The sequence below is a fragment of the Hemibagrus wyckioides genome, linkage group LG16, assembly GCF_019097595.1.
Source record: "Hemibagrus wyckioides isolate EC202008001 linkage group LG16, SWU_Hwy_1.0, whole genome shotgun sequence".
Classification (NCBI taxonomy): Eukaryota; Metazoa; Chordata; class Actinopteri; order Siluriformes; family Bagridae; genus Hemibagrus; species Hemibagrus wyckioides.
This window is the reverse complement of record NC_080725.1, coordinates 5,918,518-5,942,860: the sequence shown is the minus strand read 5'-3', so window position 1 is coordinate 5,942,860 and position 24,343 is coordinate 5,918,518. Positions and strand designations below refer to the sequence as shown.

At 37.9% G+C, this 24,343-nt stretch overlaps 3 protein-coding genes across 4 annotated transcripts in view; 2 read left to right on the top strand and 1 right to left on the bottom strand.

Annotated features, from left to right (window-relative positions):
* The first annotated feature begins 558 nt into the window (after positions 1–558).
* Positions 559–3,780, top strand: kpna7 (karyopherin alpha 7 (importin alpha 8)). Of its 2 annotated transcripts, XM_058411971.1 has the most exons (11): positions 559–584; positions 682–766; positions 860–1,000; positions 1,083–1,168; positions 1,246–1,514; positions 1,619–1,701; positions 1,785–2,048; positions 2,175–2,408; positions 3,115–3,297; positions 3,417–3,563; positions 3,651–3,780. In XM_058411971.1, the coding sequence occupies exons 2-11, from the start codon at positions 692–694 to the stop codon at positions 3,738–3,740; spliced, it is 1,572 nt and encodes a 523-aa protein (XP_058267954.1). In that variant the 5' UTR covers positions 559–584; positions 682–691; the 3' UTR covers positions 3,741–3,780. The 2 variants fall into 2 exon arrangements, with proteins under 2 accessions (XP_058267954.1, XP_058267953.1); XM_058411970.1 differs by lacking the exon at positions 559–584 and having other exon boundaries at positions 634–766.
* Positions 3,781–5,395: 1,615 nt separating this feature from the next.
* chordc1b (cysteine and histidine-rich domain (CHORD) containing 1b) lies at positions 5,396–12,438 on the bottom strand. The gene is made up of 11 exons (XM_058411972.1): positions 12,250–12,438; positions 11,926–11,975; positions 11,771–11,827; positions 11,225–11,385; positions 10,979–11,079; positions 10,654–10,712; positions 10,491–10,561; positions 10,303–10,408; positions 7,441–7,560; positions 7,209–7,271; positions 5,396–6,065 (listed from the first exon to the last, which is right to left on the bottom strand). Exons 1-11 carry the CDS (start codon positions 12,311–12,313, stop codon positions 5,868–5,870), a joined length of 1,050 nt encoding a protein of 349 aa, XP_058267955.1. The 5' UTR covers positions 12,314–12,438; the 3' UTR covers positions 5,396–5,867.
* A 1,345-nt stretch (positions 12,439–13,783) lies between these two features.
* Positions 13,784–24,343, top strand: part of LOC131366674 (protocadherin Fat 3) — a 49,982-nt gene continuing 39,422 nt past the window's right edge. The window contains exons 1-2 of the mRNA XM_058411320.1: positions 13,784–17,066; positions 22,097–22,414. Of these exons, the coding sequence (XP_058267303.1) occupies positions 13,784–17,066; positions 22,097–22,414 (3,601 nt within the window). The remainder of the gene's footprint in view (positions 17,067–22,096; positions 22,415–24,343) is intronic.

The following is a 24,343-nucleotide window of genomic DNA, read 5'->3' as shown; positions in this document are numbered from 1 at the left end:
ATATATATATATATATATATATATATATATATATATATATAAGTTATGGAGCAAAATTGACTTAATCCATTTTGCTTGTTTCGTTTTATTTCATTTAAAAAATAAAATCAGACAATCATTTCCCCCATTCCTATTCCTGATGATGTACTTGACCATGATGCTTCAATAAACATTGGATATTTCAGTGTTAAACATACTGATATAATTAAAGCGTGTCTCAAAACCCATCAGTTATCCAGTTATCATTTATTTCCCAGCTTATTCTCTTAAGACTACTCTTATCACAGTGCACCATTTTCTAAAGCTTACGTGAAGGAATTATTGCACCACTTCCAAATACAATAAATCCGGTGAGATATGAGGTGCTTCAATGCGGTATTAAAAAGTCACATCACGCGCTGCAGACAGATTTAGTATTACTGGAGCATATGCATTGCATTGAGGTACAAAAGCATGCTAAACATGCCCACGGCGAAGTGCTGATTAGGATCACCTGATCATTGTTAGTCTCAGCGTTTAAATATTTCAGCAGGAGGTTGGCTTATTTCTTTGGGGTCCTGAAGGTTTATTTTCTGAAGACCTGGGTGAGTGGGCTGCATTTCAAGTTATTTCTTCTACTTCGTTTCATTTGAGATTCCTGGCTGTAAGAATTTCTCCAGATAAATTTATTTTTATTTTTAGTGCCAACTTGATGCACACAATGCCTACTGAAAATATGGTTGATAAGCGCATGTGCAAGTTCAAAAACCGAGGCAAGGATTTCATGGTATGTTTTAACCCATTATTAAAACTATATATCATTTTTTTTTTTAACCCATTATTAAAACTATATTTGGCTAATTTTGCTCCTTCCTTGAAGAAAATGCGTGAGCGCAGAGTTGCGGAGTGTGTGGAGCTTCGAAAAGCCCAAAAAGTGGAAAGCATCCTGAAGAGGAGGAATATTTCTTCTCAGCCTGATGAAGAACCTCTGTCTCCAGACTACAACACTGACAACCAAGAGGTTGTAGTCTCATTATTCGTACAGCGATATGAATCCTTAGCAGTAATCCAATTGAAGTTTACTCTTCTACTATTTCTTTTAGGTCATTTCAGCAACAATTCAGGAAATTGTTGCCAATGTTAACAGTGACTGTCCAGAGCGACAGGTGCAGGGTTGTCAAACAGCCAGGTATGGTGAATTCTGTACATGCCTGTCGATTATAATGATCCATAGTCTTTGGTATTTAATGCTCACTGTCATTTTAGGAAGCTGCTGTCTCGAGAGAGGAACCCTCCATTAAAAGAAATTGTGGAAGCAGGTCTGCTGTCCCGCTTTGTAGAGTTTTTGGGTAGGAACGATAACCCCACTCTGCAGTTTGAGGCTGCCTGGTCACTTACTAATGTGGCATCAGGCAACTCGTGGCACACTCAACAAGTGGTGGAACATGGTGCAGTGCCTGCCTTCATTGCCCTTTTGGCTTCACCAATGTTAAACATAAGTGAGCAGGCTGTCTGGGCCCTGGGTAATATTGCAGGTAATTTGCATACTTCTTATTCGAAGACTACATGCAAGATATTCGATGCAATCCTGATTGAGCAGGATCATGCATTAGATTTGGCTCTACACGTGTTCCCACAGGTGATGGCCCAGCATATCGTGATGCACTTATTGACTGCAGTGTGATCCCTGCGCTACTAGCACGGCTAACGCCAGACGTCCCTGTAAGTTATTTAATTTTAAATGCTCAGTATCTGAATATTAGGCTTCATGGAGGAACAAAAACATACCTGGGTGTCTTTCACAGGTTGGCTATCTACGCAACCTGACATGGACCCTCTCAAACCTGTGCAGGAACAAGAATCCTTTCCCTCGTTTCTCTGCAGTCCAGCAGATGCTTCCCTCCATTATACAGCTGCTTCACCACAGTGATAAATCTGTTCTGTCTGACGCATGCTGGGCCATCTCGTACCTTACAGATGGGCCAAATGAGCGCATTGACGTTGTAATAAAGACCGGGGTTCTTTCACGACTGGTTGAGCTGCTGGGCTTTGAGGACCTTGCAGTGGTGGTAAACCATTACAACTTGTTCTGGCTTTTAATTTGGGCCTTCATTTCATTCTAGTAAAATGTCAGAAATGAAATCGCTTTTGTAATTAACTTGTGCACCTGTTAAGACCTTTTTATTCTTTTGAAGACTCCAGCACTTCGTTCTATTGGGAACATTGTGAGCGGTTCAGACCCTCAGACACAGATGGCTATTGATGCTGGTGTGCTGAGTGCCTTGCCAAAACTAATGCGTCATCCTAAACCCAGTATCCAAAAGGATGCAGCCTGGGCTGTCTCCAACATTGCAGCTGGACCACCCCAACAGATTCAGCAACTAATAACATGTGGTCTACTGCCTCCTCTTGTGAATTTGCTCAGGAATGTAGGTGGTGACTTGCATACAATCATAATTATCATAAAGGTTTTAATTGAATGGAATGTATTTAAGCTGCTAATACCACAGCTTTCTTTTGAAGTTGTAGATTACCGGCTTGTACAGTTTCAGATGAGCCTATCTGAGTGCTCAGACATTGCTGCTTTTACAATGCCTTCACAGGGACTTTGTTAGCAATAAGTCAACAACCACAGCCTTAATAAAAGGATTAAGAAATTATTCAAACGTCTAATGTAATGTATTAGCTCTGGAACATTTATGGAAGGAGTTGTAAGTGTTGAGGCTTTAACAGTAAACTTCTACCGGGGGAAAATCTTCCAAATGAATGAATTTTGTACTGTTTAGCTTTTCTTTTTAGCAACTGCTGCACTCACCGTCACTTAAATGTCAAGAGGTTGGTAAGGAGATGACTGCTTCTAGCTGCTGTAACATGGAGGATTACTCTCTTGTACAATGCACAAAGTATAAAGCGTTAAAAAGCACAGTACACTAAAATTTAAATAATTGTCATATTGTGACACAACAAACATGATGGACCGTGTCATTATGGGCAACCACTTGGGTGGCTGGACCACATCCAATAGTGGATTATTTACCATTTAATGGCACAGCTTGTTGCAGTTTTATTATTCCTTCCTTAAATCATTCTAAAATCGTTCTTTGAACATGTAACGATTTTAAATCTTGCTTTCAGAGTGACTTTAAGACTCAGCGAGAAGCTGTCTGGGCGGTCACAAACTACACCAGTGGAGGAACAGTGAACCAGGTTGTACAGCTTGTGAAGTGTGGAGGTCTGGAAGGCATCCTAAATTTATTGACCGTTAAAGATTCCAAGACTATCCTAGTCATCTTGGATGCAATCAATAACATTTTCTTGGTAAGAGTGCAATCACTCAAGTATGTACGCTTATGTAGTGTGAATTTCTGTTCCTATGCTGAATAACTACCGACCTGGTGTGGCTGCTACCAGACAGTGACCGCTTTTGGTTTTCTTAGGCTGCTGAGCAACTTCTGGAGGTTGAAAAGCTTTGTTTGCTTGTGGAAGAGTTGGGTGGGCTGGAACATATCGAGCTCCTTCAGAATCATGAAAACAATGCTGTGTATCATGCTGCCCAAGCACTTATTGAGAAGTACTTCAGTGAGGTGGGTTGAAAACACAACTGTCATGCTGTACCTTTGTTTCCCCATTTTGGTTGTACAGCTCATTTGATGCACTTTGTTTTGATGTAGAGTGCTGAAGATGAATGCCTGAAGACTGAAGCCACTGAAAAGGACTTTGTTTTTGGGCCAGCTGAGGTCCAGAGAAGATTTGACTTCTGAATTTTTATGGCTTAGTTTTGTATGAATAAATATTTTTGCAGTACTTTGGCCATTGGTGGTATGTTTGGGATGGGCCTAGCTGAGGAGTGAGCTGCTATACCTGCCTGTTTAGTTATCCTATTGGTTGCTTTTCAAAGATTTCGATCATTCCAGTCTTATGTCCATGTTTTGTTTTAAGCACTTAAGGTCATTTGGTATAATGAGGGTAAAAACTGTCAGCTAACTGTACCATAGTGTGCTATGTTTTAAAAGTACTAGATTATCATGTATTCAATCACTAAAACATCCATTGGGGGGGTGTATAATTGACCAGATGTTTAGCAATGCAGTATGTTTATGCTGGTATGGAGGCATTTTGGGATGAAAATGTACTGTCTCTGTCTAGTTCTCCTTTCCTCATTCTCTTACCCATTATCAGTACTTTAATTCTAACCACAGTGCTAACTATTTAACCTTGTGTATTTCCTCCTATTAGAGTAATGCACATTTTTCATGCCTGAGCTGAGAATGATCTGAGCCAAGCATCAGTTTAATGCTAGACACTTCATATACCTAGAAAGTACATCATGTAGGTGTATCTGATGAAATGGCCAAATAATTTAATATAAGCCAAGTGTACTTGAACTGTGTAGGGCAAATATTCCTGGATTTCACAAACACTGGCTCTAAAAACTACTTACATTTTCATGGCTATGTAATGTATTACCTCAAATGCAAAACTCACAAAAAAAAATATTCAAAATTAGCTGTTAGATATTTAGTAAATTTGGTATTAATCTTGCACCATATAGGCTGACTGCACACAACAATCCTGTACCAATTATAGATTTATGTAAAACAAGACAACCTGGGACAGTATTTGGTAAACCTGGGGACCTTAATTACCATCATTTCAAATATGATTAAGAATGAACTGGGAAGCTTTATTTCAGGTTAGAGGACACTTTCATAACAGTATATTAATATACTATTTTCCCCCATATACTGTGATGTGTATGAAACAATGACCTACACACCATTGCTCAGCAGTCATTTTGGCCATTATATCAGTAACCGCCCATGATTGGTTGGTTATTAATCAAATACAAATTAAGTACTAATGACTACACACATTCATTTTGATACACTGCCCTGTATCTGACTTCCCATGTCTCATAGGAAGCAGTTAGCCGTCATCCTCCCTGGCTGCCACATAATAGGAGAGCTGGCTCCATCTCTGGGAATGTAGAGACTGGCCAAGCACAAATTAGAAAGGAAAATTAATCAAGTAAATGTGACAATTAATACAATGTAATTGAGCAGCTAATATAATTTATTGTTTATTTCCTTTCTGTCTGTAAATTCCTTATTACTAGGGCTTTTAGCCATCTGACAATAAGAAATGACCATCAAATTTAACAAAAAGTGCCCATTTATCCTTCTGTTGAGAGTACCAACTGCACACTGGAGAAACAGAGCTCCAAACCCGACACCTGCTAACCCTTCTGTGTCCCCAACAATATTTGAGACATCCCCTGATGTGGAATATCTGGGTCTTTGTGAAATATGTTAGGCTTTGCTAATAAAATGACTTATTTATTTATTTTAAATCCACCTTTACACACCTATCCCCCATCCTGTTCGTCTAAAATAATTTGAATAACACTCAGTTTCAGTGTTAGGATTGGTCCATAGTTTAATAACCATAATGTTCAAGTTAAAGGTGTGATGTTTAAAAGACATGAAAGGATAAACAATAGGAAAAAAGAAAAAAAAAGATTTACAGTGGGGTGCTAAAACCATGGCTCTTTCCATTGTAATATAGTGTCAATTTGATATTTTACATGATAATAGTAATGGACTTCATTGCAACATTAAACTAGATGACCCTGGCTGTTGTGCTTCAAGCAGCCTAGTGTGGCAAATGACATCTCCTAAGCATTCATAGCTTAATACATTTAGAATAGTAAATCTGAAACTAATTTAGAGGAACGCACAACCGCATTTTACATTGCCACGTGCAATGAATTGTGAACACTGGAAATACTGGTCTTTATAGAATGTCTTTCATGCATCGTGAAGCTTCATTCTTTGTTCAATATTTTTATAGGAAAAGGTCAGAAATATCTTATAGTAATGTATGTTCATCTAATCATCATCATCATCATCATCATCATCACTACTATCACTATCGCTATCACGCTCTCTTTTCTTCTCCTCTTCTTTAGGTGGGCTGACTACAGGTGGAAGGTCCAGTCGTGCCCAAGACATCGGCTCAGCTTTCTTCAAAACAATCTCAATCTTGGCAGCCATCATGTTCAGTGTGCTTTTACTTGTGTCGATGACCTATGACGAGAATGAAAAGCTTAGCACTGATGTATGTATAAAGTTCTGCAATATGTTAATAAATAGGATAATAAAAAGAATATAATAAAAGAAAATTTGATTTTTATTTAGTTGTGCATTGAGTAAGCTATTTCACATAGCATCTGTTTACATATAGTCCACAAGAGACAATGATAACTGAATTTATACAAATGAATCAGTTCAAAAGTTTACATACGCTTGATTCTTGTTGTTACCTGGATGATCAACAATTATTATGTTTTGTGATGGTTATTTATGAGTCTTTTGTCTGTCCTGAGCAATTACACTACCCTCTGTTCCTAAGAAAGATCCTCTGGGTCCTGCACATTATTTGCTTTTCCAGCATCTTCTACATAATTAACTCTTTCCACCAGTGACTTCACACATAACTCTTAAAAAAGGTGCAACTCTTCAGTGATGCCCAAGACGGGAAATTCAGTTATTGCTTTGTCTTCTAGACTATATGTAAACATCTGTTATGTGAAACACACTATATTGCCAAAAGTTTTGAATCATTGAATTCAGGTGTCAGGGGATCGTCCCCAAACTGTTCCCACAAAGTTGGGAGCGTGAAATTGTCCAAAATGTCTTGGTATGCTGAAGCATTAAGAGTTCCTTTCACTGAAACTAAGGGGCCAAGCCCTACCCCTGAATTCAATGATTTGGAGGGGTGTCCCAAAACTTTTGGCAATACAGTGCAGTTTATTTAGGGCAGAACATAAAAAAAAAAAAAAAACCCAAAGATTTTGGATCTCTCTTACTCTTTAAAATGATTAACATTTTGCAGATTCTGCAAGATGTACGTAAACAAAGTGAAACGTGTAAATGCTTAATTCAATTACATTTTTTGTGTATAGAGCTTAACAATAGACACCGTCACAAAGTAGCTATACAGAAATCTGCATGTAGATCCATAATCAGCAAGGAGAAAACTCCCCATGAATTACTGAAAGGAATCAGAATGAAATGCGTCACTGGATAGAGGAACTTGCAAATCAGCACTCCAGTACTACTGTATATAGCATCAAGTGAAGGGATGTTCATTGTGAGCATTGTAGTCTTAAACACCATTATATTGTACTTATAAAATGAATTCTGAGATGCATGAATTTTAGTACTTACACCCCATAAAATTATCTTCTGTTCAAATTCCTTATCTCCATCAAATGTAATGTGGATATCCAACTGTAACAGAAACATTATCATTAGAAAGGCATTTAACTTCTGAGCTTAATAATAAGAGTTTGAAGCCAACACTAAACTTGAAATGTAAAACAACCAAAAAATTACCCAAAAACAAAACACTGCAAAATAAAAAGAGAGACAGACGTTTCATGGCTTAGTGCTGTTGTACCTGGGTACTATTCGCATCCACGTAGCTGAGCTCAGGGAGGGAGTTTTTGGCATAGACTGTTATGGTGACCTGGCTTCCTGTTTGGTGCCAATCAAACCTGCATGGCACGACCTTCTTACCCTGAAAACAGATGTACACAACAGCATTATGTTCATAGTCTGAAAAACAGTTTTTCTCAGGAACCAAAAGTGGTCGTCTGGGAAAACACTGCTGCTGCTGGAGCTAATAATGTGTCAAAGAGCCAAATTGAACACATGCTATAACATATGTTGCCACTGCACTTCAAGAAAAGAAAAAATAATTTTCTTTAAAAACCTACCTAGGCTTTCAGAGATTTCATAATATATAGTTGATTTAACAAACTGCCAGACTCTACAAAAGATGTTTTAATTGCTAGTTTGCCAGCTATGCCTCACAAAGTGAATGTCATGCTTTGATCTTGTTTTTTGGATATGTGGCATAGTGAAACTGGCATAAGCCTAATAAATTCGGTCTCTAAATACCAGCTGTCAAATTTTTAAGCACACACCATTGCTGACACTGTAGAGTTTGCAGCAGACAACATAGTAACGGTTGAATACTAATTAAAATATGGCAAAAATTTGCCAAAAGTACAAACTTATTGAATTAATTGGCAGACATTGAAATCATTACAATTATTTCACCAAGTGAACCATGATCAGTCAAGCAGATAGAAATTAGTCTTTTTAATGCCTTAAGTGATGAGACTGATACCTGAGCATCATACCCATATGTATGCATTTCACTGGAGCACTAAGGTCAATGGCTCTGTGTAGGCCATTTGAGTTCTTCCATGCTAATTTTGACAAACCAAGATCATGCCCTTTAATTCCAGTGAAATGCATACATATGGGTATGATGCTGAATGGAAAAATCCCACAGTAAAGCATTCCCAGAAGAAGGGAGGTTATTATAACAGAATACAAGAAACTAAATCTGGAAAGGCATGTTCAGCATGCAGCAAAAATTCTACGTAAAAAGCCTGGCTTCACCTAAAATTTCATTTGTATAAGGGAGTGGAATGTTTACCAAAGTGTCTTTATTAACAATCTTGTTTCAATTCAATATTTTAGTGAAGAAAGGGATTCTGCTATATAGCTTAGTTCAGTAAATTCAAATTCTTCAGCAGACAGTGCAGCTTGCATGGAATCTCCAAAACCAGCATTAATACACAGCTATTAAAGCCCTTGTTGTCATTTATCGTTAGGTGCTTGTGTATTCCCTGTTTTAATACAATGAAAAATTAACATTCACTGGACAACAGGCTTTTAACACGTCATGTTGAGTCCCGTCCAGATGCAAGGCTTCACCGCAAGTGAATGGAGTGAGGGCGGATGGGATTTGAACAGAAAAAAAAATCGTCTTGGCTCTCCTTGAAGTTTATGTCTCCTATCGTAACCTACAATCAGTTAGACACCCAGTAGTACAATAAACTTTCAATCTCAATACATACAATGGTATTCATTCCTGTTTTCTTCAATGAACACTCCAAACTTGTCCTCTCTTCAAAAATAAATAAATTCTGCATTTACACCAGCTGTTACCTGTGCATCTTACTCCTCTAGCACTCAATTAAACTCTAATTTGGTAGCACTACTTGTATTGCACTACTACAAGTATATGAATTTCCTCATTTGTAGGTCACTTTGGATTAAACCGTCTGCTAAATGAATAAATGTTAATGTGAAGTGTTTACTGTGCGGCATGCTCTTTGTCCCACATGGATGCACACTCCATTCTTATTATAACGGGTAGACCTCTCAAGGGGACGGAAACTTGTAACCAGCTGCCAATCAGTAAATAGGGAACACACATGACTGACATGCCAAACCTACTGCTGCCAATGTAAATCGCTTATAGGCTGCTGTTGCTGTAAGTAAGTATAAGGTGTAAATAAACACCTTTAGAAAATTGAACGTAAAAGCAGACCAAAACTCAAGACTGTAATAACTTGAAAGTCAAACATTAAAAAGTTGCTTTTAGCTGTCTTGGTAGAATTAAATTAAATGGCTGTGATCTTAAGTCTTAGATTCCAAATCCCTGCGAGTTAGCAATGATGTGTTAGAACAAGTGCATTAATATAAACACATCCTTCATGTTTTTTCAGGGGTTGGGCATGGCCCCTTAGTTCCAGTGAGCAGTGAACAGTGGAGGAGTTTGGGGATGACCCCTTCCTGTTCCAACATGACTGCACACCAGTGCACAAAGCAAGGTCCATAAAGACATGAATAAGCGAGTTTGGTGTGGAGGAACTTAACTGGCCTGCAGAGTCCTGACCTCAACTAGATAGAACACCTTTGGGATGAATTAGAGCAGAGACTGTGAGGCCAGGCCTTCTCGTCCAACATCAGTGCCCGACCTCACAAATGCACTTCTAGACAAATGGTCAAAATTCCCATAAATAGATGTCCCAGTTTTGGCCTTGCTCGCAGTCTCCACACTAATTTATCCCAAAGGTGTTCTACCGGGACACCTTTAGGATGAATTAGAGCAGGACACAGGAATAGGTCATCCCCAAACTGTCCCCACAAAATCAGGAGCAGGAAATTGTCCAAAATGTCTTGGTATGCTGAAGCATTAAGAGTTCCTATCACTGGAACTAAGGGGCCGAGCCCAACCCCTGAAAGACAACACCTGAATTTAATGTTGTGGAGGGGTGTCCAAAAACTTTTGGCAATATAGTGTATGTAACATATAGCATGTAATTCTTTTATGATGTGGTGCAAACCAAATATAATAAGAAACACTACCCAACAAATTCAACTGCTTCCATACCAAGGGCTAAGATCCTACTGAACCATTCTTATAGTATAATATTCTAAACGTCACACAAAGACACACCATGTCTTTTTTCCGCCATAGATGTTTTCCTTTGGTGCAGCCCTCCTGAGACAGAAAAGTGTTGAAGTCAGACGTTTTCCTCTTGCAGCAGCTCCAGTATTTCATCCTGACAAAAAAAACAAAATTTTAGCCAGAACTGTTTCAAGAAATACTAGTAGAGAACTATTTTTTATTAGTTATTTATTTACCCCTCATGGAAGATTGGGACTCCAGCATGATACATGCAATCTTCCTCATTGCTCTCTGCTCCACTAAAGGTCTAATAGAATGGTCAAAACAAAATATGCAAGAATTATTAGTTAGTACTGATGAAGATACTAGCTAGATATACAGTTTGTACACAAAACATACCTTAGTGCATCCTCCATTTTTACAAGATGTACCAATCTTAATTTCATCATCATCTTCCTCTGTAAAACAAACATATAACTTATTCCCTCGAAGATCAACAGAAAGAAACAAGCCTGTCTTGCCTTGTGCGTTTATGCGCAGTTGACAATCTTTGGCAATGACATAATTATTAATATAGCTAATTAAATGCAATACATGCATATAATCCCAACCCTAATCCTAACCCCAATAGCCAAAGGAAACCTATTGGCTTGTTTTCAAGGCAGATTTCAAGACCTTCATATATTAGGTCCCTACAAATTCACCATTAAACATTCTCACTCACCCTTTTTCTCTGGCGCATTATCTGACAACTTGAGCTTTTCTAAAGCTTGCTTAAGTGAAGCAGAGACTTTCTGTGGTAATCTTGACATTGGTTCATCTTGACTGCAAAAACAGCAAGAAGAATTTTGCTACATGTCCTCTGCTAAAACACTTAAATAACAAGCACACATTGCTACTGCTACAAATAAGTTTACCTGAAGTAGTTCACAGCATTGGTGAGTAAAAAGAGTGTTAGAACTTCTGTTACCTTGGTCGCTGAATTGCTTCAACAGGTTTTGGTGCCTGGATGATAGACTCATTAAACTTTGGTTTAAGGTCATCAACATCCTTCTTTTCTCCTGAAGTCCTGACCTCAGGTTTGATGGGTTCGGGGGGTTTCTCCTGGTTATGGGGTCCTTTTGTACATCCCTGAGGGAAATTAAAAAATTTAGTGCACATGCCTGAATCCTTTCTATGTAACATGAATGAAGTCTTCTTTGTAACCATTCTTCTTTGTGTCCATTCTTTGTAACCCAAATAAAGTGAAAAAAAAAACGTTAGCCATGAAAGTTTGGGTTAATTTTGGGCAGTTTTCTTTAGTAAAATGGGCAAAATTCTGAGGTTTTCGTTCTCTTAAAAGCCCAAACCCAAACTACGAGGGGCTTAATGGCTATTATATATTATATATATATATATATATATATATATATATATATATAAAATTTTCCATCAAGCGTAGTTGGAAAATGTCATTCAGTACCCAGGAACAAAACTCGTGTTACACAGTGTTATTTGATCCTAAAGTTATACTCACAGCAATACTGAGGAAATCTGAAAAGTCAGTTGTGCGTCTCTTACAGCACGACCAACCCTAAGGAGAGTAAAAACAAGCAACATATAAATCCAAATATGTAAACAAAACAAAAAAACAATGTCTGAAAGTAGAAATTCTGCCTCATTATAAGTTACCTTCAGTGCATCGTGGAACACTGGCACACCTGGGTGATAAGTGCATACATCTGTAGATATAGGGAATTAACGTTAGCTAACCGTATTTGTAAAGATATAACAGTAAATATAGTGGGGTTTTTTTTTTTTTTTTTAGTTTACTTGCTTCAAATTTGACTGGATTACTAACTGGGAGTTTTAAAACGAGGCAATCGTTTTTATTTTGCTATGTATCGCTGGTTTATATTAACCTAGCCAACATTACAGCTACTTGTACTCGAATTTTCTTTAACCCAGTGGAAGCATGCAGCTAACCTTTTAGCTTTTGAAAGCTTACTAACTCACCGCCGTGATTGTTTTCAGGGTCAAAACGTTGCCCACATCCCTTATTATAACAAAGCACAGACATTTTGTAGGTACATATATGGATATAAAGCTCTAAAATATCACGGACTGGATGCAGAGCCAGATGTGGACTCGGTCGGTTCTAAAGAGCTACTTGCCGCTTCCTCCTTCCGCCATAACCATTTGATCTAGTGCTGGAAGTCGATCCCAGTGAGAGTCGAGCCTCCTATTCCAGGCATTACGAATCGATGGACGATCCGTATATTACATTTAAGTAACTGGAAATGTAGAGGAGTTTTATTATTATTATTATTATTATTATTATTATTATTATTATTATTATTATTATTATTATTATGTTACTAAAATAATAGAATACTTTATATGCACTGCGATTTAAGAGGTAATGTTCCAATAAATTGTGCAACAGTTTAAGTTTTATTTATTTATTACTTTTGCAAATAACCTGGAAGACATGTAGAACATTATTTTAAAAAGTTTGTAAGCTTAAAGTTTAAAAAAAAAAACCCCACACATTTTGGCTAGTGGCCATTCAGTCAATATCCTTATAAACCAACAAAGACACGCGTCAAACAAAAAAATGTCACAATTTAGATTTATATAAAATGAACGCATATTACACCGCTTACTCGTGTGTTGTTGTTGTTGATGTTGTTTTTCCTCCGCGAGTCACGTTACGCGTTTTTTTATTAAAAAGTGATTAATACTAACTTCACCAAGCAGTGGCGCGTTTGCGCGTGCAGAGCTGACGCTGACTCGTGCGCGCGCCTGCCAGCCGTGCACCACGCGCAGTTAACAGTGCACGCTAAGGGATTAAATCAAGGATGTGAAGAGGATTGATCGGAACACGGTTGATTTTCTTAGGGGGTAATTTCTTTAGTTTACACTCCCTCATCTAGAGGTAAGACATATCTTTCGTATTCTAATTGCATTCAGTCAGTGAGGAGTTAAGTTAAATCGCACATTGCTTATGAGCTCCAGCACTACAGACAACACAGAAAGTTAATCTCGCTTCATTGCACGAAAAACGCGATTTCTTGTTATCAGGAAAATGATGAATTGTAGTATCACACACACACACACGCACACGCACGCACGCACACGCACAGTGTGTGCTTGCGTGCGTGAGTGTGTGTGTGTGTTTGGTCTGGTGAATATACATAGATAACCGTGTATGAAGTGAGATAGATCTTAATTTTTCTTTGCCTTTCTAATGAGTTTTCACAAAGTATATTACTTTTTGACCTCTGAATGCGCTTTCTGCTGTGAGATTAATTTCGTTGTAGACCAGGAGAACAATTGTGAATTCAGACCTTGCCTCGCTGCTGAGCACTTTGTCGTCCTGATCAAACTCTTTACATCTTTTTTTACAATTAACTGTTGGCAGCATTTCAGCATTTGCAAAAGTCAACAAGTTCATTTTAAAGACAGCCAAATTATATGCCTTTGTGAATTAGTCTGTATATTCTTTATAGCAAGTAATTTCTTACTTACAGGGACACTGGATGATGGGATGGCTATAAACAGATTTTGTAGGAGAATTATGAGAGCCCATCTCTCCACCTTGTCTCTCTTGCTACTTTGCTTGCTTACCTGTTGTGCACAGCTTCAGCCTGCTGAATCGCAAGGTTTTCAGTTCACCAGGTCTGTCTACAATGCTGCTATTTATGAGAACTCTCCAGCTCGGTCCTACCTAAGGAGTGAGGTCAAGATGGGGATAATTCTGTCACAGTCCCTCTCAAGGGACATTGAATTCTCAATCACGTCAGGGGATGATGAGGGGTTGTTTGAAGCCGAGAAGTATGTTCTGGGAGACTTCTGTTTTCTACGCATACATACTAAAGGTGAAAGCTCTGACATTTTGAACCGTGAGATCAAGGACAACTACACATTAAGTGTAAGAGCTACAGCAAGTGGTGGTCTAAGTGTATCTACAGAAGTCAGTGTGCAAGTCATGGACATGAATGATCTTAGACCTTTATTCTCACCTACCACTTATACCATTATTGTATCTGAAAGCACCCCATTGGGGACCAGCATTGCCCAGGTCACTGCCACTGACGCTGACATAGGCTCCAATGGTGAATTCTATTATTTCTTCAGGAAATTAGTGGAGGAGTTTGCCGTCCATCCCACAAGTGGCATAATATATCTTACGGCCAAACCTAATGCTGATGAGAATACAAAATTTGAGCTTGATGTTTTGGCAGTTGATCGTGGAATGAAGGTTTATGAGAACAATGGTGTGAGCAGCACAGCAAAAGTAATGATCAACGTCATACGTGTTAATGAATTTTCGCCAACATTAAATGTGGTTGCACTCGTCCCATCTTTAACAGACAAAGATCCAGTGTATGCTGTGGTCACAGTGGAGGATCTGGATGAAGGTCCAAATGGGGAAATTGAGTGGGTTTGTATCACTGAAGGTGACCCAATGGAGCAGTTTGTGCTCAAGAGAGCACCACATGGCAATGATTACTTGCTGAAAATGTCTGAACCAGCAGACTGGAATACATTTCCGTATGCCTATAATCTCACTTTCAAAGCCAAAGACAGAGGCGTACCTCCAAGGTTTTCTAGCACTCAGAATCTTCAGCTCTTGGTAAAAAAGCCAGAACCTGTGCTTTTTAAATTTGTGGAAGATATTTACAGAGCTACAGTTAATGAAATGGCTCCTCCTGGAGCGATCATACACACTGTTGCAATCTCTCCTAAGCCACAGTATGTCACCTATAGATTAAGCCTCACCTCTGAATCCACATATTTTGCTATTAATAGTTTTACTGGTGTCATCTCAACAATAAGACCCTTTACCATGCTAGGACAACAGCTTTTTGACCTAGAGGTAATAGAGGCTGTGAGTGGTCTGAGGGCCAAAGTACAGATCACTGTGGAGGATGCTAATGATAATGTTCCAACTTTCACCCAAGCATCCTACAAGGTGTCTGTCACTGAGAACACTCCAGTTGGTACTGTAATACTTGTCTTATCAGCAGTAGATAATGATCAAGGGGATAATGGGTGCATTACATACAGTATACAAAGCCTTCAGCCTCTGCCCTTCTCCATTAACCAGAATACAGGTGAACTAATGACATCAAAAGAACTTGATTTTGAATCATCTTTGGAAACATATGTATTCCCTGTCCGGGCTTCTGACTGGGGCTTGCCTTATAGAAGAGAGAGTGAGGTAAATGTCACAGTACAAATCTTGAACATCAATGACAATCCACCCCTCTTCGAACGTGTGTCATGTAAAGGAACAATTGCTCAAGAGTTCACTGTTGGACAAACCATAATCACTTTTTCTGCTATTGACATTGATGAGCTTAGCTTGGTAAAATATAAGATATTGTCTGGAAATGAACAGGGCATCTTCGGTTTGAATCCAGACACTGGGATATTGTCCCTGAGAAAGTCTCTTGTTGGCACTAACGTTAAAAATGAACAGTTCAGTTTGAAAATAGCAGCTACAGATGGCGAGTTATTCTCTGAGCCCACCTTCATCAACATAACAGTTATGAAAGGAAAAACTTCATCCAGGAATTTTAATTGTAATGACACGAAAGTTGAACAAAAAATAGCTGAACAGCTTCTCAAAAAAAACAATGCAATAGACAAGTCAAAGGTTGAAGAGGGATACAGCGACCTATATTCTGTCAACCGTCACACACCTCAGTTCGAATCCTTTCCCTCTGATATAGTAGTTCGTGAGGATTTGCCTGTTGGATCAACTGTCATTAAAGTGAACGCCATTGATAAAGATACAGGCTTCAACGCTCGCATTCTCCATGTGATATCAGATGGAAATACTGATAGCTGTTTCAATATTGATATGGAAACTGGTGTGATTTATATCTATCAGCCACTGGATCGTGAAAGATCAGACCGCTACCTCCTTAATATTAGTATATATGACATGGGTCTGCTTCAGAGGTCCAACTGGAGGCTGTTAACTGTAAACATTGATGATGTAAATGATAATAGCCCTCAGTTTTCTTTGGAGAGCTACACTGCAGTGGTCCCAGAGAACACAGCCATTGGCACAGAAGTGATCCAAATCGTAGCTTCAGATATTGACCTGGATCATAACGGTGAAATCTTTTACACATTATTGACCAGTACACCTCTTTTCATCATTAACAGTGCCACTGGGTGGGTCTATGTTTCTGGCCAATTGGACAGAGAGTCATTGTCAGATATTACCCTGAAAATTGAAGCCAGAGACAAGGCAGAGAGAGGGAATCAAAAATCATCAGTGACATCTATGAAGGTCTACCTGGAGGATTTGAATGACTGCCCACCCATGTTTATTCCCAAGAGTTTTAGCTGCCGTGTATTGGAAGACATTCCTGTAGGAACCGTCATCACATGGTTGCAAGCCAAAGATCCTGACCTTGGACTAGGGGGAAGAGTAAATTATTTTCTGACCAATGACTTCAATGGGACGTTCAGGGTTAATATGGAGAGTGGAGCTGTCAAGGTGGCCAAGGAACTGGACTTTGAAAAACAGCAGTTCTACAATCTCTCTGTGGTTGCAGAAGATTGTGATTTTTCCACTCGGCTTCGTTCATTCTCTTACATTGAGGTGGAGGTGGTTGATGTTAATGAAAACTTCAACGAGCCCAGCTTCACTGAATTTGCAGTGAAAGCCACTGTTAAGGAGAACTCGCGCATCGGAACAAGCGTGGTTCAAGTCACTGCTAAGGACAGCGACAAGGGCAGGGATGGCCTGCTGAGATACTCCATCAAATCTGGAAGTGGCCTTGGCAGGTTCTTCATTGACGAAGAAACTGGTATGTATTTAATCACTTAATATCTCTGCACCCCTTTTGTGGTAAAGACATTCATTTCTCTTTTATTTTCAGAGCACACACATTATATATCATTTGCCCCATGAAGGACATTAGTAATTAATATGATAGATTAACACTAATGATTCTATTATATGGAAGTGTATCATTAATTATTCATGTTCTTCTGGACATTACCTAATAGCAGGTCCTTAACATAGAATAAAAACCTACAGCAGTGCATTACTTTGCAGTCTATTAATCAGTTCTTCTGCTTGACCTGCTTGATAGGGGGAAAAAAAGATGATTATACAGTTATTACATTTTGCCATGTTATAATAAAGCAGTCTTTCTTTGCGCTAGCAACAGTCTGCCAATTACATATTATTACAAGGTTGTTGCTCTATCAGATGAAATTGCATTTGCGTGCCGTCAGAGCAAACTACTGATCTAGAAAGCAAGAATTAACCTTCATGCTTTTTGAATAAGCGTTCTTAAAAGCCACTTTGTGGTTGCAGAGATTGAGTTCATAACTTTTAGTAAAAATGTACAATGTACAAGGCTGATTCAGCAGAATCCCCCCCCCCCCCAATAAAATAAAGATTCACAATTACTGATGTGGCATGTTGAGCAGCAGTCTGATCATTAATTACAGCTAATTACTATTGATTAAATGGCTGGAGTGCTGTGGGGTAACACAGCTGTGGTCCTCCATTCACATGTCAACTATTTAGGTTGAGTATGTTAATCTTGCAGTGTTTAAAGCTGTAAGTGTGGCTAGCCATGTCAGCGCTGCAGATAAGGACGGATTTTCTACTGAATATAACCCTCAAGTTTTATTTCATGTTCAAAGTCAGCACTTCTTGTTGGTCGATGACACTGACTTTGGCTTTGGTGTTTCTCTGCACATTCACTTATTAGCATCTAATTAGCTTCCATATTAGGTGACACGCTGAGATTTTGCAGACTAATTTTGGGAGCTTTCTAAAAAGTGAATTCTGTATATTCTTCCTGTAAAAATGTAGAGTCAGATATACCCGCCTTAATTTTCTTTTTAACTCCTGCTGTGATTGATTGTAGCGCTGTATGTGTTAAAGCAAGTTAGTAAAATTAACTTCCTCTGTTTAAATGTCACAGTGAACTAAAAAGATGGATGGGATTTATAAAATGCTTATCCTCACTCCACGTCTCTGCCTTTAGCAGCTATTGGTATTCTCACCAGAACTCGGAGAAATAAGTCAAAGCACATTTTCATTTAGATTGCTGTCACGGAGTAGACGCGGCTTTAATTTACCTCTGATCTCTGGCCTTTTTTATTCCTGGTAACATTCCCTATATCAAACTCATTTATACAGGAAAAAACATAATCACAGCATGTCTTCATGGACAGAATCAGAATAATCTTATTACCGTGTTGCTTTTTTTTTTTTTTTTTTTTTTTGGAGGTGTTTCATGTTTCCCTGAAGCCATGGGAGCAGAGAATTTTTACCATGAGCTTAAGTCTCTTACCATGAACTTAAGTCACTTAGATTCAATTATAATTACATTTAGAGATCACATTTATATCTTAAGCAAAAAAAGACCAGACTTAGAACAGAAGGGCCTTAAAGGGATGTGCTAGAACTGAACAGGTCTTTAATATTCACAGGAAGCGACTGTTGTAAAAAGGGTTCTTAGACTTGAAAAGCAATTTAGGACAGGTGAGTTTAACAGCTTTGACTGTATTTCATTGAAAACTTGAAGGATTTTGTTGACTTTAGTTCTCATTATGTAAATTGAATGTGATTCTGGTGACACATGCATAGCTTGTTGGTCAATAGAACATATGAGGATTTTTGAAACTCTAACACATATTCAATATGCTTCCAATTCATCCATATTCCTTCGTTTTTTGTATAAAGATGTAATTAAACCTGGTCCAGCAATTCATTATGAAGTTCTATCATTAGTAAAAGTATGGCAGTTTTCCAATCTAGTTTCTAATGAGAGCCAGCAAGCTTTAGGCAATACAGCATCATTTATGGCCTAGTTTGTAACATTGCGGCCATCTCCAAGGTCCCCAGTTCTGTCCCAATCACTAGTAGGTTATTCTTAGATAACATCCATTACATTGCAAGGACAGCCAACACTTCTCGAACAAGTCTTAATTCAGGTGTTATTTGATCACTTAACGTTTTTGTTGCCATTAACTGACAGAAGCAGGAATTGGTGGTTTATTGCATTAAGTCATCTATTTGATTTATAGCACTGCTATAAACAATAAGGAACTAGTTTGGCAAACCAGAGCTAGAAAAAGAGCTAGACAACGCTAGAAATAATAGAAAATGTCACCTTGATCTCTGAATTTTGGCTTTGGTAGTTTTTCAACCTCAGTTACATTATTCTAGTACATATTTCTTCTACATCTAGAGATATGTGCTTGCTGGTACCTGCCCACAAAACCAATCTAATCTACAGTGACCCTGAACAAGCAGTAACTAACGATGGAGTAAATTTATTGCACACTGCAGCACATTGATTTTAGTGCAAGTTTTCTATTTAAAAAAAAAGAATCATGTGCCTCCTATTCATGTCCTAATCATGTGCCTTCTAAGGTTACTTAATTTGAATCAGAAAGTTACCTAAATGTAACTAAAATGTTCATGGCGTAAGCAGGAGTTGAGCTTGTACTGGGTATTTACCACAAAACAAAGATATCAGCTTTTATAAGCGTTATAAGCGGTGTATAGCACAAATTTGATTGTTTCTGTGCAAGAGCAGAGCAATCTGTGCGAAGATGCATGTGTTTAAGTGCACACATTTAATTGTATGTGTAAAGAAGTCTGGCCGTTGGACAGATGTAGAATTACATTTCTAATATAGCTGGGTTTCTTTGTCACAAAATCCACAATCATTGTAAATGTCCTTTAAAATTCATATGCCTTATATGAGCATAGTTTTTTGTAATACATACTTACTTGATCAATATCTAGGTCTGACAAAATGATATATTTTTAAACAGGCCATAAGCAGTTAGATTAATTTGCACATGTGTCAAAATAACTGAGTAAAGACGCCAAGGTTGTTATACTAAGGCATTTTCCAGATTGTGCTTTCCGACCTTTATTGTCACTGGACTAGTTGATGAGTGAAAGCATTTAAAAAAAGAATGAATACATATTTTTGTGTTTGAAATGCAGGTGATATGTGAATTGCTGCTTTATCCAGTTGTGAGCTGATCCATCATCTGTCTCTCTTTGTTACGGTCTAGTGTGTAAATGTATGCACATTTGTATGCTTGTGTGTATGTCCTGTGGTGCTTAATACCTTCTGCAGAAGCTTGTTCAATCCTAATTACACTCTAGGAGCAGCGTACTGGGTGACCTGAGTGGACTTTTTTTCTGCTCATGGTGGATGTGCTAGTTGGAACCCCTGAGGCAGCACTTTCTAGCTGAGTGGTACTGAAGTGAGTTCCATAGTATGGACTAGTGGATGGGGACAGCTGTCTGATTGCTGCACTGCCATGTGCTGGGTGACTTTGTCGGCAGCTCAAAGCCCCAGCGGTGATCATATTTACATGTGGGAGCGTTGCAGTATTTGAGGGCCCCGATCACAGAATGGCCGAGGTAGCACTTTGGTCAGGAACGATTAGATGTTCTACATTGAAGAGCTGAAGGTCGTCCAGTCCCTGAGTGTTGCCATGGCAGTTGTTCCCTACAGTAAGAGGCTCTCAAGTCGAGATGATTTCTTCAACATTTAATGTGAAAAGCTGTACCATGTGAGTGTGTTTTTGACACCACCCGTTAAAAATCTGTTCATTCAGCAGTTATGGCTCTGGCACGGTATAGCGCCTTCACAGCAAAAAATAAGACGCACATGAATAAAAAAATCCTTTATTTATGTACATATTTTTGCCTTTTTCATTATCTTACTTTCAAATACTGATTAAAAATTTTATTCACAGCATTTGTTTTGTAGGAAATGAATGATAAAGTAAAAGTACTAGGCTGTTAATACCTGCAAGCTGAGCAGATTTCTTTCCCATTGCTGAAGCTTATGTTCAGTAGTCTGGGTAGTTGGGTAAATTTCCCCAGAGAAGATTCTTCAAGAAATTAGATAGGTCAGCACAGCTCCAAAGAGGGAACACAAGAGCTTTATTTGCTTTTGTTAGATCTAGTGTGTTCTTTTTAAAAAGAAATCAATGATTTAAGTCAAAAATCGAAAGCATTTTCAGATTAGTGTGTTATACTTTATTTTGAAATTGTAGTACATCACAAATTTACACTTTGTATTATAAAGTCTTGGAGGTGAAGTTCTCAGACTGCAGTGTTATTTTGTTCCCTTTTCAATGTAACTAAATTAATAGTCTTGTCTACATGATTACAAACCCGGCGAACCCAAATCACACCTACGGCATTTCAATTTAATTTAATCAAATTTTATTTGTAAAGCACTTTTAACAATGGCTATTGTCACAAAGCAGCTTTACAGAAATGTATAAATTCTGTATAAATTATATATATTTATAAAAATGTATAAATGTATACATTTATCCCAACTGAGTAAGCCAGAGGCAAGAGTGGCAAAGAAAATCTCCCTGGGATGATATTACAAAGAAACCTTGACAGGATATCATACTCATCTGGGTAAAACCAGATAATGCAATTATAAAAAAAAAATTCCTTTCTGTAGCATTTCATATAGATTGACTTCTGCCAGCCTGTGATAAATAGTAAATGCTCTACTCCATAAATATGAGTACAGCAGATTTATAAAGCATGCAAAACATAGTAAATCTTTGGAGAAGTATTATAAGTAATAGTAATGGAAAGTAGTATTTTCTTTTGATTTTGGTTAAATTACAAAAGAGGAACTTTTTTTATATCTTGGTTTAAGAGAGGTATTAAAAAATAAACAGTAACTGAAGTGTCATAATTTTTATATACTAATAAAATAAGAAAGAGTTTATATTGCACATGTCTTATGTGTTAATTGATTGTGTTGTTGCAAGTTACGTGCTCAGAGTTATAATGTTGTGTGATTTTTCTTAATAGGAGTGATCTACACATCTAGTATTCTAGACAGTGAGAGGCAGGACTCTTACTGGTTAACCATCTATGCCACAGACCAAGGGGTTGTGCCTCTCTCTACCTCCATCGAGGTGTATGTCCAAGTAGAGGATGTCAACGATAATGCCCCTTTGACATCTGAGCCTATCTATCATCCTTATGTCTTGGAGAATTCACCCAAAGATGTTTCAGTGGTGCGAGTACAGGCCACCGACCCTGACCTCACTTCTTTTGCCAATCATCTCACGTACCGCATCACTGCTGGAAACCCACAAAACTTCTTCACCATCAATTCCAAGACAGGTAAGAAGATTGAGATTGTCTTGATTATATTGTCCATTTAAAGTTTATTATTAGGACAGTTCATTGGTTATGCAGAACAATCAAGGAAAATGTATTTTGCCAAAAGATGCCCAAAGAAGAGTTTTACTTTATTGTACATAAAAAAATAAAGGAAAAAAAACACAGAATTTTTCTCAGAAGTAAACCTAAAAAATATGGTATTCGGGAAATGTCCATGTTCTAGTTTATTTAAATACTGATTGATGAGTTGAATTTAATTCAATAATTTACATTACTAATTTGAAATGATTCAAATTATAAATCTAACACCTTTGCTCCCAGCACACACTCCTGTTGTCTCTTTTAAAAACATGCCATTGTTCAGTTTAATAGAATAGCCCAATATAAAATTTGCATCATTATTACTATACCTGTCAGTCACAAATAAATTTACTTGCAAATAAATACCCCCCCCAAAAAAAAACACTTTGTGCTTTCCACATATTTAACAGTTCTCAGTAAAGACTAAGAAACCCCCCCAACTCTAGTTCTAGCAGGAAGTTTCTGCTACTATCAGTCGAAACCAATCTTATTTACTGCACGATTCCTTGCACTCAAAACTATTATCTTTCTCCAAAATGCAGTGCTCGCTGGTGCCTGTATTGTAAAGTTCACGCTGTTGCTTTTCTGCTATGCTGTGATTCATCAAAAGTATCTGTGATATTTTCAAACTTTGGGAAAGGTTAACACCCCTTTGACCAAACTTAGATACAGTCAGAGATTTTGTGTTTTGTATCGAATCACTCATGCATGCATGAAAAACGAAATGGAGAAATCAAATTCTAGATTGCTTTTAAAAACCTTTTTTTCTGAACATCACTATAGTTCATCTAAAGATCACCACCATAAAGAGGACCACTAAACTCCAACAGAATACACCTATCCTGTGTAATGAGTACTTTTTCACCTAGCTAGCAAATGTTATGCTGCTTAAGTCATGCTAGCTTTGTCATTTACAATAATATTAGCCATATCAGCTGTGCAGTGGACTGGAGATTGGAAACTGCATTTGTTAACTAAATCTGTCAAATCAAAATGATCTCCAAAGAGATCTCTTAACTAACAGATGAGTTGACCCAGTTATGTAATAAGCTAGCAACATTAAAGGAAAACTGGAATGTTTACGTAATGATATGGGAAAACTGCTAACATTAGCAAAACTTAGTTAGTTAGCTGACATAGATGTATCCTCTCTATAAAGACAAAACGGTTTTTTTCTGTTTTTGATAAACCACCCTGGAACTTTACCCAAGAATATGTGATAAGCCGCAGTGCTCTAAAATGCTCTGAGGCTCTTACCAGAATCGTGAGAGGTGCTGTGTATAAGAGAAGTTTATGAATATACAGCAGGAAGATACATACGGATCAAAAAATATTTTATTGACTTTGATTAATTCTCTTCCAAAGTAAGGTAATTTTAGCCATTTTTCACTTCTAGTTATATTGGCCTTGTGCAGCGAAGCCAGAAATTCCATCCTAAATAATGCAGCCACAACAGAAATCAAATCACTGAAAAGCATAATGGATAATACAATATTGACACAATTAAGCAAACTACTTACTGAAGTTTAGTAATTAAGTAATTTAGACCAGAAATTAGCCAAAGAAAATTTTATACATATATACAATATACAAATGTGTATGTTACAAGTGTGTGTGTGTGCGTGTGTGTGTGTGAAATTTACGAGCTCTGAAGTACTTCTGCATTCTAACTCATGGGTATTACTTTGTGTAGTAGTTAAATGAGGCCAGTGGCAGCACAATCGGAGATGGGCAATAACAGGTATTGATCCATGCGCTTGCTAGCTGACTAGTAATTACCTTCTGTGTCAGATCATCTACAAGCTGCTTCTCTAACACACACACACTTGTCCCCACACATATAGGATC

Coding starts and splice junctions, on each gene's coding strand:
- kpna7 (XM_058411971.1), top strand. CDS start 692: ATGCACACAATGCCTACTGAAAATATGGTTGATAAGCGCATGTGCAAG. Junction 1,001..1,082: donor ACAACACTGACAACCAAGAG/GTTGTAGTCTCA, acceptor TATTTCTTTTAG/GTCATTTCAGCAACAATTCA. Junction 1,515..1,618: donor GGCCCTGGGTAATATTGCAG/GTAATTTGCATA, acceptor GTGTTCCCACAG/GTGATGGCCCAGCATATCGT.
- chordc1b (XM_058411972.1), bottom strand. CDS start 12,313: ATGTCTGTGCTTTGTTATAATAAGGGATGTGGGCAACGTTTTGACCCT. Junction 11,976..12,249: donor CCCTGAAAACAATCACGGCG/GTGAGTTAGTAA, acceptor CTATATCTACAG/ATGTATGCACTTATCACCCA. Junction 10,409..10,490: donor GTCCCAATCTTCCATGAGGG/GTAAATAAATAA, acceptor TTTTTTTGTCAG/GATGAAATACTGGAGCTGCT.